The sequence below is a fragment of the Chiroxiphia lanceolata genome, chromosome 5, assembly GCF_009829145.1.
Source record: "Chiroxiphia lanceolata isolate bChiLan1 chromosome 5, bChiLan1.pri, whole genome shotgun sequence".
Taxonomy (NCBI): domain Eukaryota; kingdom Metazoa; phylum Chordata; class Aves; order Passeriformes; family Pipridae; genus Chiroxiphia; species Chiroxiphia lanceolata.
Genome location: NC_045641.1, coordinates 74,473,028 through 74,487,784, shown reverse-complemented (window position 1 = coordinate 74,487,784; position 14,757 = coordinate 74,473,028). Strand labels below are relative to the sequence as shown.

Below are 14,757 nucleotides of genomic sequence, written 5' to 3'. Positions count from 1 at the left end.
GCATAAAAGATCAGCCTTTTTATTTGGATCATCCCAGAATCAATGACATTTGTAAGCGAGTACTACAGAGTTTATCACCCTCCAAGACTAAATAAAGCCATTTTCTTTTACTAGAAGGTGGCACCTCTGTGGCAATATCTGCAATGATTTTTCACAGCTGCAATCCCAGAGCTGTGGAATACCAACATTAGGGATTCAAAGGAAATGGTGATTCCACCGTGCTGTACTAAAGCAGTATTTACCACTGCTTTTGTTGACGGGCAGGTGGCTCAGTATTGCTGAGCAGTTTGCCTAAAAATGACATAATGCAAACTTATGGGATGTACTGCACGTTCAAATTAACATTTTCTGGGACAGTTATTGAAAGTTATTGCTTCCTTTTTATTTTTCCTAATTATATCAATTGCATAATGTTAAGATCAGACATATTTATGCACACTTTGTATGGAATTCAGGCGAAGTCTTCATGTTCCTCCCCCAAGTTCTGTGCTCAAGGAAGTTACTTGTGGTCCCAACATCCAGTTATTGTGGCTGAACGGATCTCATAGCTCCCTTTCTCAAAAAAGGTTGGAACTGTCATTCCATTTTCTTCGTGGGTTTTGTCTTCCCCTCCCTCTCCCCCTCCCCACTCCAGATAAGAAGCGCTGGTTTTCCCCTTGTCTGTTTTCTGTTGGATACTTTCCTGAGCAAATTCAACTTCCTTTCTCCTGGTCGGGAATCTGAATTAGCTCCGCTCAGGCCTGACAAAAGGGACTGTGTGGCAGCAATTAGATCATCTCAGGCTGTCACTTCCCTCATGTTTTCCAGTTCCTCAGAGTGACTGAAGGATGCCTGATAAAAACTCAGAGCAAAGAGTGCAGAAGCAGCTCCGAGCCCTCTGGGTGGTAAGGTGGAACGATTCGGAAGATAATCCCAATCTTTCAGTAGCTGCTAATGGGCCGTTCTCATAGGCGAGGATTCCCAGATCACTAAGGGGTGACGGTCATTGCCTCTATTTTTCCTCCCCTTGCCTTCTCCTTCCGTCACTCCTGCCTGAGCTCACTCGAGGGAGAGGGTAGGAACTGCTTTGTGTGACGCTGTGCATACATTTCCCTTTGCTCGGGAATATTTCTGCAGACTGTGAACAGAGAATAAGTAATTTGAAGACATTAGTCATTAAAAACATCATCAACCTGGAACAGGTTAGTAGTTGAACAGCAAATCTTTTATGAATCAGCTGAGCAAGAGACTATAGGTGTGATCACAGCTGCTGAGTGTTGTAGAAACTCAGTGAGACTGTGCTCATTTGTGCAGGAGGAGGAGACTTAATTAATTGAATATGATTTCTGAATAAGGCTTCAAATCACAGAACAGGTATGTGCATGCTAATGCAGTTTGCATGGCCGATCTTTCTTTTTCTTTTTTTTTTCTTTTCAAAAATTTAGAGTGTGATCTAATGGCTGTGCAAAAAAATCCTGACTGTTTCCTTCGATAAAAATAATGGTGCCTTAGAAAAAATCCCGACCAGTAAATAATGTGGTGGAAGCTGTTTTTAAGAACAGGTATTTGGCACAGCTCTGTACCTTCTTGTGTAAGTAGCTGGTGGGATTTCTGAACCAGGGAGGCTCATGGACTGTATTCATCACGTTTTCCCTTTGCCAGAATACACTGTGTTCAAACAGAGTTTGTGTTTTGGAGTGCACCCAGATGGGAACGTGCAAGTGGCAAGAAGCAGTCTGAAAATCCTGAGGGCCGTGGTAAAAGCTGAGATAAATTAGGTGGTGCTCTGAAAAGCCTGAGAGCCCCAGGAAAAGCAGAACATTGTTTGTTTTATCTCTGCATGTTCTCTGACACCCACAGCAGCTGCGATCCCACCGTGGGCTTCCTTGCACGGCAGTGGTGATGGAAGGGATGAGTCGGAAAACCTCAGCAGCAACTTAGAATCGGGGTTCCAAAGCAGCTGTGGAATTTAGGGTGGTAACTCTGTCTCCTACTGCTTGTGGCCACCCCCAGTGCAGGACCCTGTAAAGGGCAGCGAGAGCAGCTGGGACCGTTCCGGGGCAAAAGTTCGAGTTGTTAATGTTAAATTTGTTATAGTGAGGGTTGGTTTAAATGGTGTTTTTAGTGCCCAAAGAAAGCATGGTTTCGAAAACACCAATATTTTGACTTGTCTTTATGATTGGCTACTTCTTAACAATAATACGTGTACATGCAAGAGCATGATGAATGAATTCTGAGAAAAGAGAGAGGGAGAGAACAAATGCTTTTAAAAGCTGGAAAATCCTTAAATTCCTGTGAAATTCCAGCGAAATTACTGTTTACACGAAGTACGTGTCTGAAATAACAGCCTCCTTAGGATACAGTCTGAGTGTGAAACCGAAACATTATTGCACCAGATTATTTAAAATACAGTTGTTTCACCAGATTTTTGAAAACCAAGAGTGATTCCCACGGATTTTTATACAAGTTGAGTCTGGGAGGAAAGAAGAAAATACGTGTGTGTACGTGTCTTGCAGGAGCCTCAAAGTTATGTCTGAGTGCTCAGTGCTTTTTCTGGGGGACTCTCTGGAAACATGGCAGTGTTGAGATGTTTGGGTGAGCGGGCATCCGGGATTAGTGAGGGAAGGTGCAGGAAGTTTTAGGGCAAATGAAGTTGGAGGCTGCTTACAGTGCTTGGCATTTATAAAAAGCAAGCTCAAGGCTGAATGCAGCATTCAAGTTGTAAAATGGATGTAGAATGGGTAAAAAAACCCCTGCAATTACTTCAGCGACGATCCATTCAGGTTAAGAATTTTCATCTTTGCTGTTGCCATAGCAATCTGTTCCCCTGTCACTACCACATTAAAAATCCATTCTGTAAAACTGTTGTTGCCAATATTGAACACATAACAGACAAAAACATTTTTTTTAATAGCTTAGGTGTCTTATTTGCAACACGAAGAGGCCCTAGATCTTAGAGAGATGCATATGTACTCTAAAAAGGAAAAGATTAGTGTTTCTGTAATACATTGTAGGAACACAATATTTGTGCTGCAGTATTGATGTCAGTATAAAATAGTTTGCAAATAATACAGCAGTGCAGTGTCAGTTTAACTCAAATAATTGAACTGTTCAGCTGAGCTACACCAAACCCATATGTCCCTGAGTTAAGCACTTTTTTTGGTGATGTGCTGTGGTGAAAGGCTTTTCAAACTGTGTGGCTCTTTAACCTTCTGTTACTCACTGAGCCTGATTCTCTTTGGTGAGTGGCTGGAGTGATTTTACTTATCCTGGTGTAATTCTGGAAGGGGAGGACAGTTTTACATCCGTGACCTAATCCTAAACTGCTCAAGGACCCAAGCACAACAATGAGTTTGTATGGATAATGAATGATAGGAATAGATTATTAAGCATTTTCTTGGTGCATCCAAAGGAGGGGGAGAAAAATATTTGTAATTCAAAGCAACCATAGCAATGTTCTGACAAATGTATTTGCACACACTGAGTAAAATGCAAATATCTTTCAATAAAGTAGATATACATATCTCTGTGTGTATATATATATATATATATATATATATATAAAAATATGTATTCATTCAGGTCTGAAATGCAGAATTTACTAAAATCACAAATATGCGTAAGTCCTTGATTTAAAAACTCAGACATTGACTAAATAAGTCAAAACAGGATATTTGGAAGCTGAACATATGGTCCTTACTCTGATCACTGACAATGCAAATCTCATCCCTGTTTTCTGCCTCCACATCCTTTTATCCTTTAACCATCTCTAGCCCTTGAATTCTTATTCCCTGTCCATGCCACACTGTCCCCACACTTCTGTCCCTCAGTTGCCTGTGAGAGCCTCGATCCAGGGATGGTGTTGATTTAATGCAGGAGAAGCATAGGAGGAGAAAATATAGCAAATAGCTACAATGCTATTGGGTATGAATAGAATTGAGGGCGAGAAGTGATTTGCTTTTTTAGCTGCACTTGGCAATATCTCTTAAATTTTTAATTTTCTTTCGGTTGAATGGGAGGAACTGCTTTTTTTTGTCTTTTAATGCAACCGTGTCTTCTTCTTTGGGGGCTTTTGAGTTGGTTTTCCCTTTTAAAAAAAAGTTATTATTTTATTAGTGAGTAAACCGACCACCGAAAAGGATCTGGATCCCTTAAATGCACACAGTCAAACCTGAGGCCAGCTGACACTTGGCTCTTCACTTTCCCCCATCCCTCCACATCGTAGGTGTTTCAGGGGGTCACCAGAAAAGCCCAGACAGACTTAGGTAGAGGAGAGATTCAGAGTTATCTTCGACTTTTATGGACCTTTTTTTATTAAAATGCTTAGCACCGTAAATGTAGAAATAAGGAACTCGTTTATCTTGACAAAAGTGCTGCCATAAACTATTCAGCACTCATAAAATAACCTTTTAAATTATTGTTTCTGCTGGTATCGATAAATTCATACAAAGTGCTTAAAGGTCAGGCATTGCCAGAAAAATGTCTTTTCAGCTTGTTAATTAAAGGTTTATAAGAATGTGCACCCGCTTGCTCTTTGGGCAAATTGGAAAAAGAGGAAGGAGCAAAAAAATAGGCCCACAATGATGAGAATGATAGTGTGGAATTAGTGTGTGAGGAGTCTGTGATCCACCAGGCTCAGCAGGGCAAGCCTGGACAGTCTGGGAGGGAAAACAGGGTGGCACTGGGAAGAGGAGGAGCAAAAGCTTGTTTCCCTTTTTGGTGGGGAGGTGTCTTGATTCCTCCCCTCCTGCAGGGCTGAGGGGCCAGGGAGCGTGAGCAGTGTTTTACCTGTCACAGCTTGAGCCCTGGGGAGTTTGTCCAGCCTGGCCAAGGACATCAGATAAGGACCTTAACTTTTTGATTTGCCAGGCTGGAACAAAGCAGTGCAAAATGTACCCAGAGCCAAACTGCCCAACCACCCTTCTGGCACCTGCACCCCCTTCATGGCAGAGCCCACAACTGGGATTCCCTGCTTTGTACTTTACCATCCTCATGGAGACATCCTGCTCTGTCCTTAAATCCATGTCCTAAAGGTGAGGTGGCTCAGATGGAACTCTCCACGCACAGATGAGATGAGGTTAATCCATCCCACGGATGAGACACTGGAAGTCTGGCTTGGATTTTCACCTGCACAGCAGTGTAGCCCTGGCAACATTATTTGACCTCTAAATCCAGATTTTTTTGATCACTAAAGCGGAGACGGGAATACTGACCTAGGCAAAGTATCCTGAGATAACAGATGAAATGTGTTACAGGGAAAGTACAGAGGCTTCTGTCATTGAATCCTGGTGATTTAACAGCTTCAACTATTTATTGCCCAAGCTGGGAAACAATAGCAAAACAATGTAAATTGTGAAAAGTAAAATAGATGCTTAGATATCTCCCTGTCTGAACACACTATAATGGCATTATTAATGCGAGATTAAGGTTTTGAATTTTCCCTTGGCCATATAATTTCTATACTGAGATTGTTTCCTTGAATATTAAATAACAGATCCTTTCTATAAAACCATTTGTGAGCAGGAGGCTGCATCTTTGTCACTGAAAATTTCATAAGAGAGGCATAATTTGTTTCTGTTCTCTTGAGATCACTGCAGAACTCCTACTTCAGGAAAATAAATCTGTTGAATTTCTGAGAGACAGGGCTAATGGTGGTTCTTTTCTCTGATACCCACTGACAATTCATCCTGGCTTTGCCTTCAAGTGAAGCTGAGAGAACAGGGCAGTAGTTTCATGGTGTTTCTTGTTTCTTCTCTCCTTCCCATCCCATTTGGCTCCATTGTTTTGAAACTTAAGACAGAACTAACCCAGTGGTGCCCTCAGAGGCCGAGATGAGCTCCCTCCTCCCAGGGCAGAGGCATTCTGTTCTAGAAGGGGTTGATTGGTTCTTTGCCTTGCAATTGACCTTTGAAATAGTACAAGAAAAGAGATTTGTTGCTCAGACGTGGAGTTTTTGTGCATCTTATCAATTGATAACTGTTACTTATCCCACTTCTCAGTAATTTGATTCTTATCTTTATAATCAGTTCCCAGTTTCACTGTCAGCACTTTGTTATTTTAATGGGATCACAGAGTCATTAAGGTTGGAAAAGACCTCCGAGATCATCAAGTCCAACCTCTGACCGAACACACCGTGTATTATGTTGTGCAGTTAGAAAATCCTTGCCAATCCACGTGTCCCTGGAATAGGACTATCAGGATGTGTGTTTGTGGGGTTGGAGGTAGCAGATACCCTTAAGGCACAACCTTCCAGAAGGAAGAACTTGTTTTACCTCTCTGCAGAGGGGGTGTGTGCAGCCCAGGAGAGGCTGTGGTGCCCCTGATTCAGGTTTACAGGTAAACCTTGGGCTTCAAAACTGTGTGGGGAAAGAAATCTCATTTGAGACAGTAGGAAAAAATAGATCATACTTGTGGTAAACTTTCTGCTCCTCTAGAATGGGTTGGAAAGTTCACTTTGGTGTTCACCTTAAGAAAATTTGTCTTGCCTGTTTATAGCTGTTCAGCTCTCCTTGATGTTTAACTCAGGCAAATCTTAGGCAAATGCTAATCTTTGCTGAATATGTAACATCACACCCCCAAATGTCTCTGAGAGGAGTAACAGAGTTAAGAATATAAACTCTGCAGGACAACTTCATTACAAATATTCTGCCTGAAAATGCTGGGTATTCTTATCAAACGGTCTTTTACCACTTTGTGGGTGAGGTCTGAGAAGAAAAAATCAACATGGATGTGACACAGTTTCACTTTCCTTGAGCTTCTATTGACAAATTTCATTAGCAGATTGGGGTAATATTAACATACTTCATTTACTGGCTGTGATCCAAAACTTTTGTTTTGAGCGGAGTTAAATTTAGAGCAACTGAGTTGAGTCTGTTCTTTTTTCCTTATTAGCTGTTTTTAGCAGCCTGGTGAGTTTTTGTGAGCAGTGACTAAGTGTCTCTTGCTGTTATGATGACAGTCATCTGCTTGCTTATGCTGCCAGTGTTGTCCCAACAGCAATAAAGAAACACTAGATAGAAGTTATAAAGCCTTGCCTTGAGAATATTGGCCAGTTAACCAAAACATGAACTTTTGGTTTGGAGCTGTGGCTGCCCCAGCCCTGGAAGTGCCCAAGGCCAGATTGGACAAGGCTTGGAGCAACCTGGGCTAGTGGAAGGTGTCCCTGCCCATGGCAGGGGAATTTGGAACTAGATGATCTTTAAAGTCCCTTCCAACCCAAACCAGTCAGTGATTCTATGAATTGTAGTCAGGGATGAAAGAATGGAAGAGGTTGAAGGGGAAGAGTTACCTGTGTTCTTTACACTCATGGCACAGTCTTAAATTCATGAGCTATCAGTTTATTCTATCCTATCTTCAATAAGCTTTGAATAAATTTGTGAGGCAGCTAAGAGGAGGGTGAGTAGTAAAAATAAACATGGCTAGTAATAGCTGCTGTTTTGGCCCCAAAGGGGGTCATTTTAGCTGAATGTTGTGTTGCATTGTGCTGTAGTAGATTTACAGGTAATAATTCAGTGTTTACTATTCACCAATGCCCAGCAAACTTCTCCTTGTGACCCTGGCTACCATGACATGCATCATCTTACCAATGCATGTGTTGGGGTTTCACTGGGGGGCATTTCAGGGGTCTTTTGAACACAGGTTGGTGCCTGGAGAGCCTTCAGCTGTGGCAGCTGGGAAGAGACAAAGAGCTGGAAGGGAACTGCTGAGTCAAAGAGATTCTGTCTGGGAAAGCTCTGCAACTGTTTTAAGCTCTGTTCACCTATTCCAAGCTGTGCTCACCTGTTCTAAGCTGTGCTCACCTGTTCTAAGCTGTGCTCACCTGTTTTAAGCTGTGCTCACCTGTTTTAAACTGTGCTCACCTGTTCTAAGCTGTGCTCACCTGTTCTAAGCTGTGCTCACCTGTTTTAAGCTCTGTTCACCTGTTTTTCTTCCAACAGACTTTGGGAACTATCACTGCAGTGCCCATTAAGGTTCCTCAGGTCAGCTCCTTGCAGAGGTTGGCAGGACAAGGACCAGCAGTGCTACCTCAGGTACAAAATACAGTTTCAGAGGGGGTTTTGTGTAATTTTTTTATGTGTTCTGCTCTGCTCCTGTCTGATGCCCAGGTCTGGGTATGTCAGCACACTCATTTTGCTGAGTAAAGACTCACCTTTAGTGAGTTGAACAGAAGAATTGTGTTTTTCTTCAATCTATTAAAAGAAAGAAATATTTTCTTGTGGGAGTGTAGTGTTAGCACAATGAAAAGCTGTAAAAATCGTGTGGATTCATTGTGGAAGAACAAATACAGACGGTGGGATGCGAATTTATGCTTTATAAGATGACAGAAGTGAAAATCTGCAATCCTGTAGTCAAAAAAATGTGGTGGAAATATTTAACCTTTCTGTTGAAGATTTAGCCTGACATACTCTTTTATTGACTTACTTGCCTTATCCCTGTCCATCCCAGTACAAAGTTTTGGCCCAGCTAAACCAGGTGCCACACTGAGGCAAGAATCTCTGGGTAAGACTGAAAGGAGAGTTACACTCACGGGTTTTTAAAATGTGTTCAAACTGTGTCTGCTTTCCTGAACACCCATCCCTGTTTGTATAACCATATACTTTATACCCCATTTCAACCCTCTTTCTCAAATTTTTTTGGATGTCATTTTCAACAAGTGTTTTGCTGCAGTTCCGTGGTTTGCTTTTCAGATTAATGATTATTAAGTATAAATATATTTCTCCCAGTGTGGCCCTTATTTCTCATATATGAACACTTTTCTAGTGTTTAAGTCGATTTTGTGTGTATTCTCCCTTTTCTTCCTTTACTTTTTTCCTAATATTTTCTTAGTGGCAGAATCTGGTAGAAGATCTGGGAGCTAAATCTGCCTGGAGGAAGAAGTATTTCCAAGATAAAGTTCTTAAATTCTCTCTTTAAATTACATTTTGTGGAAGGCAGAGTTGTGAACATAAAGAGAGGTTATAGTTTTCTTATCAAGTTCAAGGCTTTGCTTTTCAGTTGTTCTCACGGCATAATAACTTTTTGATTTCTGCCATTTTGGGGTGGCAAAGATGAGCAGATTGCTCCTGAAAACAGATGAGGTTCAAGAGCAGCTGAAAGACCTGTAACAGGGGCCTAAATTATCATTAAGGTTGTGGTTCAGCAATGATGGCATTGCAAATGCTGCACTCACAGGAGTATCAATGTTCTGTACTTTTGCTAAGTAGAAGAATTTTCATTCCATGCTAGGTTCAATTTTGAAGAACTGGAAAAAGGGGAGGAAGCTGATTTGCTCAGCTTTTGAAAAGAGCACATTCTCTCCATCTTGTTGTTTAGCTCATGGCAATATTTTGGTCTGTGTCTCACTTTGTTTCCCTCCCTTCCTGGCACAGCTTCAATCTGAGCCCTGTTTGTGCAATAATGGTGCTTAATACTAATGAACCACCACCACCACTTCCTTGGCTGCCCTCAGCCAGAGCTCACCACATGTTCTGTTAAGTGATTATTTCACATAGCTGGTGTGGGAAATGACCACAGAGCAACCTCATTTCTGCCAAAACTGGTGAAATAGGCAGCTGGATGTCAGACCACTTTATCAGGGGTATGTCTCATGCTCTGAGTTTTTCCTGGCTTTTTCACAGGCCAATACCTCAGCAACAGCCTGTCCTGTTTACAGGCCACTTCTTCATGGTCTGTGTGTTCCTCTCCCACTCCAAGCTTACATGGAAGTTTAAAATTCCCATACTGTTTCCTAGTGGGGACCTCCCTCCTCCCATCAAAGCTTGGTGTTTTCAGAGAGATCAGGTTTTCATCTACAAGTGGAAAGTTTGGCTTCAAACTAGAGTAGTCAAATACCTTGAAGATATATTAAATATAGCCATGGTTCAGAGTGATGTGGAGCTGTCATTCCCCAGGAACAGCTGGATACAGGTGACCTGGGAGGCTGCTACAAGTGATGTGCAGCACTGTGTCACTGTGAAAGCTCTCCTTTGTAAGAGCTGTGAGGTGAGTGCACAGTCATCTCTGGCAAATTTGGGGGATCAATAGGAATTTCTGGTCCAGGAGAACTGGAAACTTCAGATGGAATTATAAAAATGCCAGGAAACAAGGTCATGTAATACCATGAAGGTGTTATGGTCAAGAACATCTCTTCCTTCTTCTCCCTCACGGCTTCGAGAAAACAAGCACCAAACTAAAAATCATTTTGAAAATTAAGGGGTGTGTATCATCTTCCAGTAGGAGCTGGGAATTGTGCACAATCAAACCTGTCAAACACTGCCAGGCTGGCTGGACAGAAAGAGGGGACTCCTCCACTTCAGGGCCCCTCATCACATCTGAAGGAGTTTTGTATTTTTTATGCTTTTATTCTCCTCGGCTCGACAGCCTCTTCTGATTGACTCCTGTGCACTCAAGCAAAAACATCCCACATAAGTAAACTGAGGCACTTAACAATACTTACATAAAATACTGCAGACAGCTCCCTCATTTTCCACATTTGTACAGATACTTGTCATTTGTTTGGTTCATTTGAATGGGTTTATGATATGACCCCCTGGGAGCTCTTCCATATGGGGAATGAAGTTTCAAAATCTGCACATTCACAAATGGCAGCAAAATCCCATCACTTAGTGCAGAACAGCTATTAAATGGTGAGCAAACAAACATTAATTACAAGTTCATTGCACAATACAAACAATATTTCTTTAGGCATTCATTATTTGCCAAAACAAGCCTCTTTGGCAGACCTTTGTTCTTTTCTCTTTTTTTTTAATTTATTTTTCTTACAGATTATGAAGTTCTTTTTGCTTTCGTCAGATAAATAAAATTTCTGCTATGAGCTGTGATGTTTGGGAAGTTAATTCCAAATAATCTTTCTCTTCTTACTTTGGCCTTTGAGGTTTCCAGCTGGGTGAGAGGCTGTGAAACTGCAGACTCTTCACTGCACTCTGAGGAGGAAATCCTGGAGGTCCTCTGCTCAGACTGCTTTTTTTGAGCTCTTCCTCTGCTTTATGGCACCCACCAGCTCTAAGCAGTATGTAACTGGTTTACATGCAAGTTTAAGTTGCACTGTAGCCACCTGAAGGCACGTGGGGAATCTTATTTTCTGTTCTTCAGCTGGAAGGTTTTCAATGAAACGGTGAAGGCATTAAAATAAACCTCCCGTTTTGTTGTCAGTAATTTGGGCCCAGTCCAATTCTCATTCAAATTAGTGGAGAGACCTTGATGCTTTGAATAGCAGTTAAATCAGATTATAATGCTATTTCCCTGACCTATTTTTCCAGTCCTAGTAGAAGGCAGGGCTTGGGATGGCTTTGCCCGTGTCACTGCTGGTTAGAGCAGAGCAGAGGTGTGTGGCAGTGCCTGCACTGGGGCTGTCACACAGCCAGTGGGGAAAACAAACAGGCACACACAGGGCTTTAGGTGGAATGTGTGGGTTTCAGTCAACTCTTCCCAGTTCTGCTCTCAGAGGCTTCCTATATTTTATCTTCTGCAGTGACTTTAATGTTTGTGATTCAGTAGGGTCTGGATTTGGTCGCTGGGCTGCAGAGCTGCCGTGAGACGGCGCTGTTGTGTTACCATGTGTTTGCTCTTCTCTGGGTTCTGGGAGCCTCCAGATGTTCCCAAAACTTAAGAACACATTCCCATTTTAAAATTTCATGTCATGGTTTTCATGAGCACATTTCCACTGGTAGCTCTTGCTTCCCTTCACGTGTGAACCAAAGCCAGCCACTGCTCTCGGCTCCCTCGGTGATGGATGTTGTTCCTCCCTTCTGGAAGCTTTCTTGCAAGGAAAACACCTCCTGTAGACAGAACCCAACTTTTGGGATGCCACTGTGTACCGTAGAAGAAATATGGTCTACGGCAAAGCCTCTTTCTGTTTGCAAAAAAAAAAATAAAACTCCATTATTTTTAAGTGTAATGGGTTAAAACTGTACCTAGCCATTGGAAAGTGGAAAAACAGTACTAAATGCAAGTCAGCCTTTTGTGAAACTGAAAAAGAAGCCAGCAGGCATACATGTTTGTATAAAAAGTTACACAGAATTGTGCAATGGGGAGACAAGAGCACTTTATTGTTTGTTTGAGTAAGGAATAATTGAATCGGGTAAAGTTGTTATTCCAGTATCAGAGGGGGAAGGACGATAATCCCCTAAGGGGTGTTGTGCACCTTTCTGGTGTATAACCCTCAGTGCTTCCAGGGGAACGTGTTGGAATGCTGGTGGAAGAGAAGAGAGAGAATCTAATTCAGGGTAACTTAATCAGCGTGGCATATAACCAGGCTCAGGGTTTTGCAGCAGTATTTAATATTCATTGACTGTGTGCATGCGGAAAACATAAGCAAAATTGCTTTTTCAAATAGGTTTGCAGAGGCCTGGCTGAAAATGTAGCCCTTAATAAATATAGTTGTTAATCTGTTTTATTCCATGAAAGCTTTTATACTCTGCTTGTCACTGTGTTTGAAACACCTTCCAGTTAATGTTAAGCACAAAGATTAACATCTGTTGGGAGCTATTTCTTCTCTCCTCCTTTCCCTTTCTGAGGAAGGAGCTGAGAGTTCTGGTTAGGATTCCTTTTTACCAGTTTGCTTGTTTTTAATGGTCATGCTACTATTAACTACATGCCACTATATGTTGCTGTCAGAAGACTAGACACAGAAAACATTTGGTGTAGAAAGAGTTGAGGTTTGTGCTCTTAATTCTTAGAGAAGAAGGTTGAGACAGCTGACTCAGCCTTGGTGTAGAGACTCCCTGCACCAGGGAGTGGGGCCATAAGGACATTCCTTGAGGATGGTGGTATGGCAGAGCTTGGCAGTGACCAGAAATCTGGTCTTCTGCAGTATGGTCAAAGATGGACCTGTAGGGTCTACCCCCAGATACACATTTTCCAAAGTTTCCCTTTCCCCCCCCCCACCTTTCTGAGTGTCAGTTTTCAGTTCTTAATGAGGGAAGTGATCCAAAGGCAGAACTTCTGTTACTGATGCTTGAAACCTTCAGATCCAACCAGTGTTGTGAGCACTTTGAAAAGGACCTCGTGAAGTCAGATCTCCTGATAGCACATGGAATCCTAAAGTATCCACACAAACCTCAGGAACCATGCAAGCCATTTGAACACCTGACAGGGTACCTTTTTCCCAGCTGAAGACTCTCCTGTTTCTCCATGTCAAGTGCTGTTCTGTGAGTAGCAGCAGATGAGCAGATTTATGTCCCCTCACTCCACTGATGCCATTTATGTCCGTGTGAATGAGGTGGCTTCAGATCTGGAGTCTCTGAGCCTCCAAGCCAGTTGTACAAGGTTGCAGTGGGTCTCTGGCCCAATGACAGGTGGATGGAAAGTTTTCTTTGTCTGCAGGACCTCAGCAAAGGCTTGAAGGAACTCAGTGTGCTGCTTCCTGTCCCTGAAACACTCATTTTCATCTCCTGGTGTCAGCATTTTGTGTGCTTCCATCTTGCTTAGGCTGTCAGCAGACAGAAATTATTTTTGTCCTTACTTTTATTATAATTTTTGTCTTTCAAGTTTTTTGATGTTGGCTGGTAAATGAGTTGGGGCTGGTCAAACCATTGTAACATGCCTTTACTGTTGTCTAGAAGCAGGAAAAGCTCTGATAGTGGTGGGCAGTACAAAGCAGTGACATCCATGGTCTTTAAGGTGACACCAGAGTTTGAGTCCAGTGAGTGCCCAGCTGTGTGGATTAGTCCAGAGCTTGCCTATGGAAGTATAGGAGGAAAGCAGACAAATGTTCACTCGTTTGTGCCTAAAGGCTTCATGGACACTTTATATTTAAATTGGAGGAAGTTAATCATAGATGAGTATCTGTGAGAGAAGCAAGCTGTCTTGTAATGCTGAAAAGAGTGGAAATGGAAGGAAGTTATTGACTGGTGTGTATAATCACAGTCTGGCTTTTATATTTCTATTGTAATCCTAAACAATAAGGATTAAATTCTTTCCTCAGAGGCACAAAGATAACTGCATGTTCAAGGACAGCATCATTGTGCGAAGGTAAAAAAGCAGAAATCCTTGTCAACTTCAACCTCCACTTGTTATTTTTTTGAATAATATTGATTTTAATTTGCTGATTTAATGGTGGTTTTTCCCCTTTGCAAATGGAGAGCAGCCACTTAATGAATCATCAGCTCAATAGCAGCAATGCCAAACCAGAAAATACAGGCAGAATGACTGAGGAGAAAATGTACATTTCATTAGCAAAAGTCAGACAAGTTCCTGTGAAAATACAGTTTTGTGTTCAAAACACTGATAACATTTTAATGAAGAACTCCCACCTGAATGCCTTATGCCAACATCCACAAAAAACAGAGCGGGCAGATTCCCACTCTAAGCATCCCTCTCAGCAAAACTTCCATTTCTTGTAGCATCGAGCCAAGCTGAAGGAGAAGAAAAACTAAATGAAAACACTTTGTCTTCTTAAGAATCGCCCCGGGGTTGTTTTAGCTGTGTGTTACCTGCCCACTAAAGCTGGCTGTCCATGACTAACCCATGGAAACACGGCAGGTACTCGGGAAATGCCTGGCAGCAGGGATGCCATTTAAATAGGTGTGAAAATACCCCCGAGTGACTCCTGTGGAGTGGAGAGTGTAAACTGAGACATGGGGGCTTGTTTAAGGGCTCCTTGCACTTCTGGCCTTGCTGAAGTCTGTTCAGATTTGCTCTTGGTTTTGGTCAGATGAGGGTTTATTTCCCAGTCTGCTCTGGCCAGGGCAGCAGGATTGGATATGTGGGCTGGAGGAGGAGCTGTGAGGGTTTTGCCCTGCATTTCAGACCACCCTTGTGTGGCTTCCTGGGCTGATA

The 14,757-nt window shown here is 42.2% G+C and overlaps 1 protein-coding gene across 2 annotated transcripts in view; it reads left to right on the top strand.

Moving 5' to 3' along the window:
• The window catches only part of PHF21B (PHD finger protein 21B), a 147,278-nt gene that overhangs the window by 100,362 nt on the left and 32,159 nt on the right, over nt 1-14,757 (top strand). For both annotated transcript variants that reach the window (XM_032689105.1, XM_032689104.1), the window contains one exon: nt 7,917-8,009. In XM_032689105.1, coding sequence (XP_032544996.1) covers nt 7,917-8,009 — 93 coding nt within the window. The remainder of the gene's footprint in view (nt 1-7,916; nt 8,010-14,757) is intronic.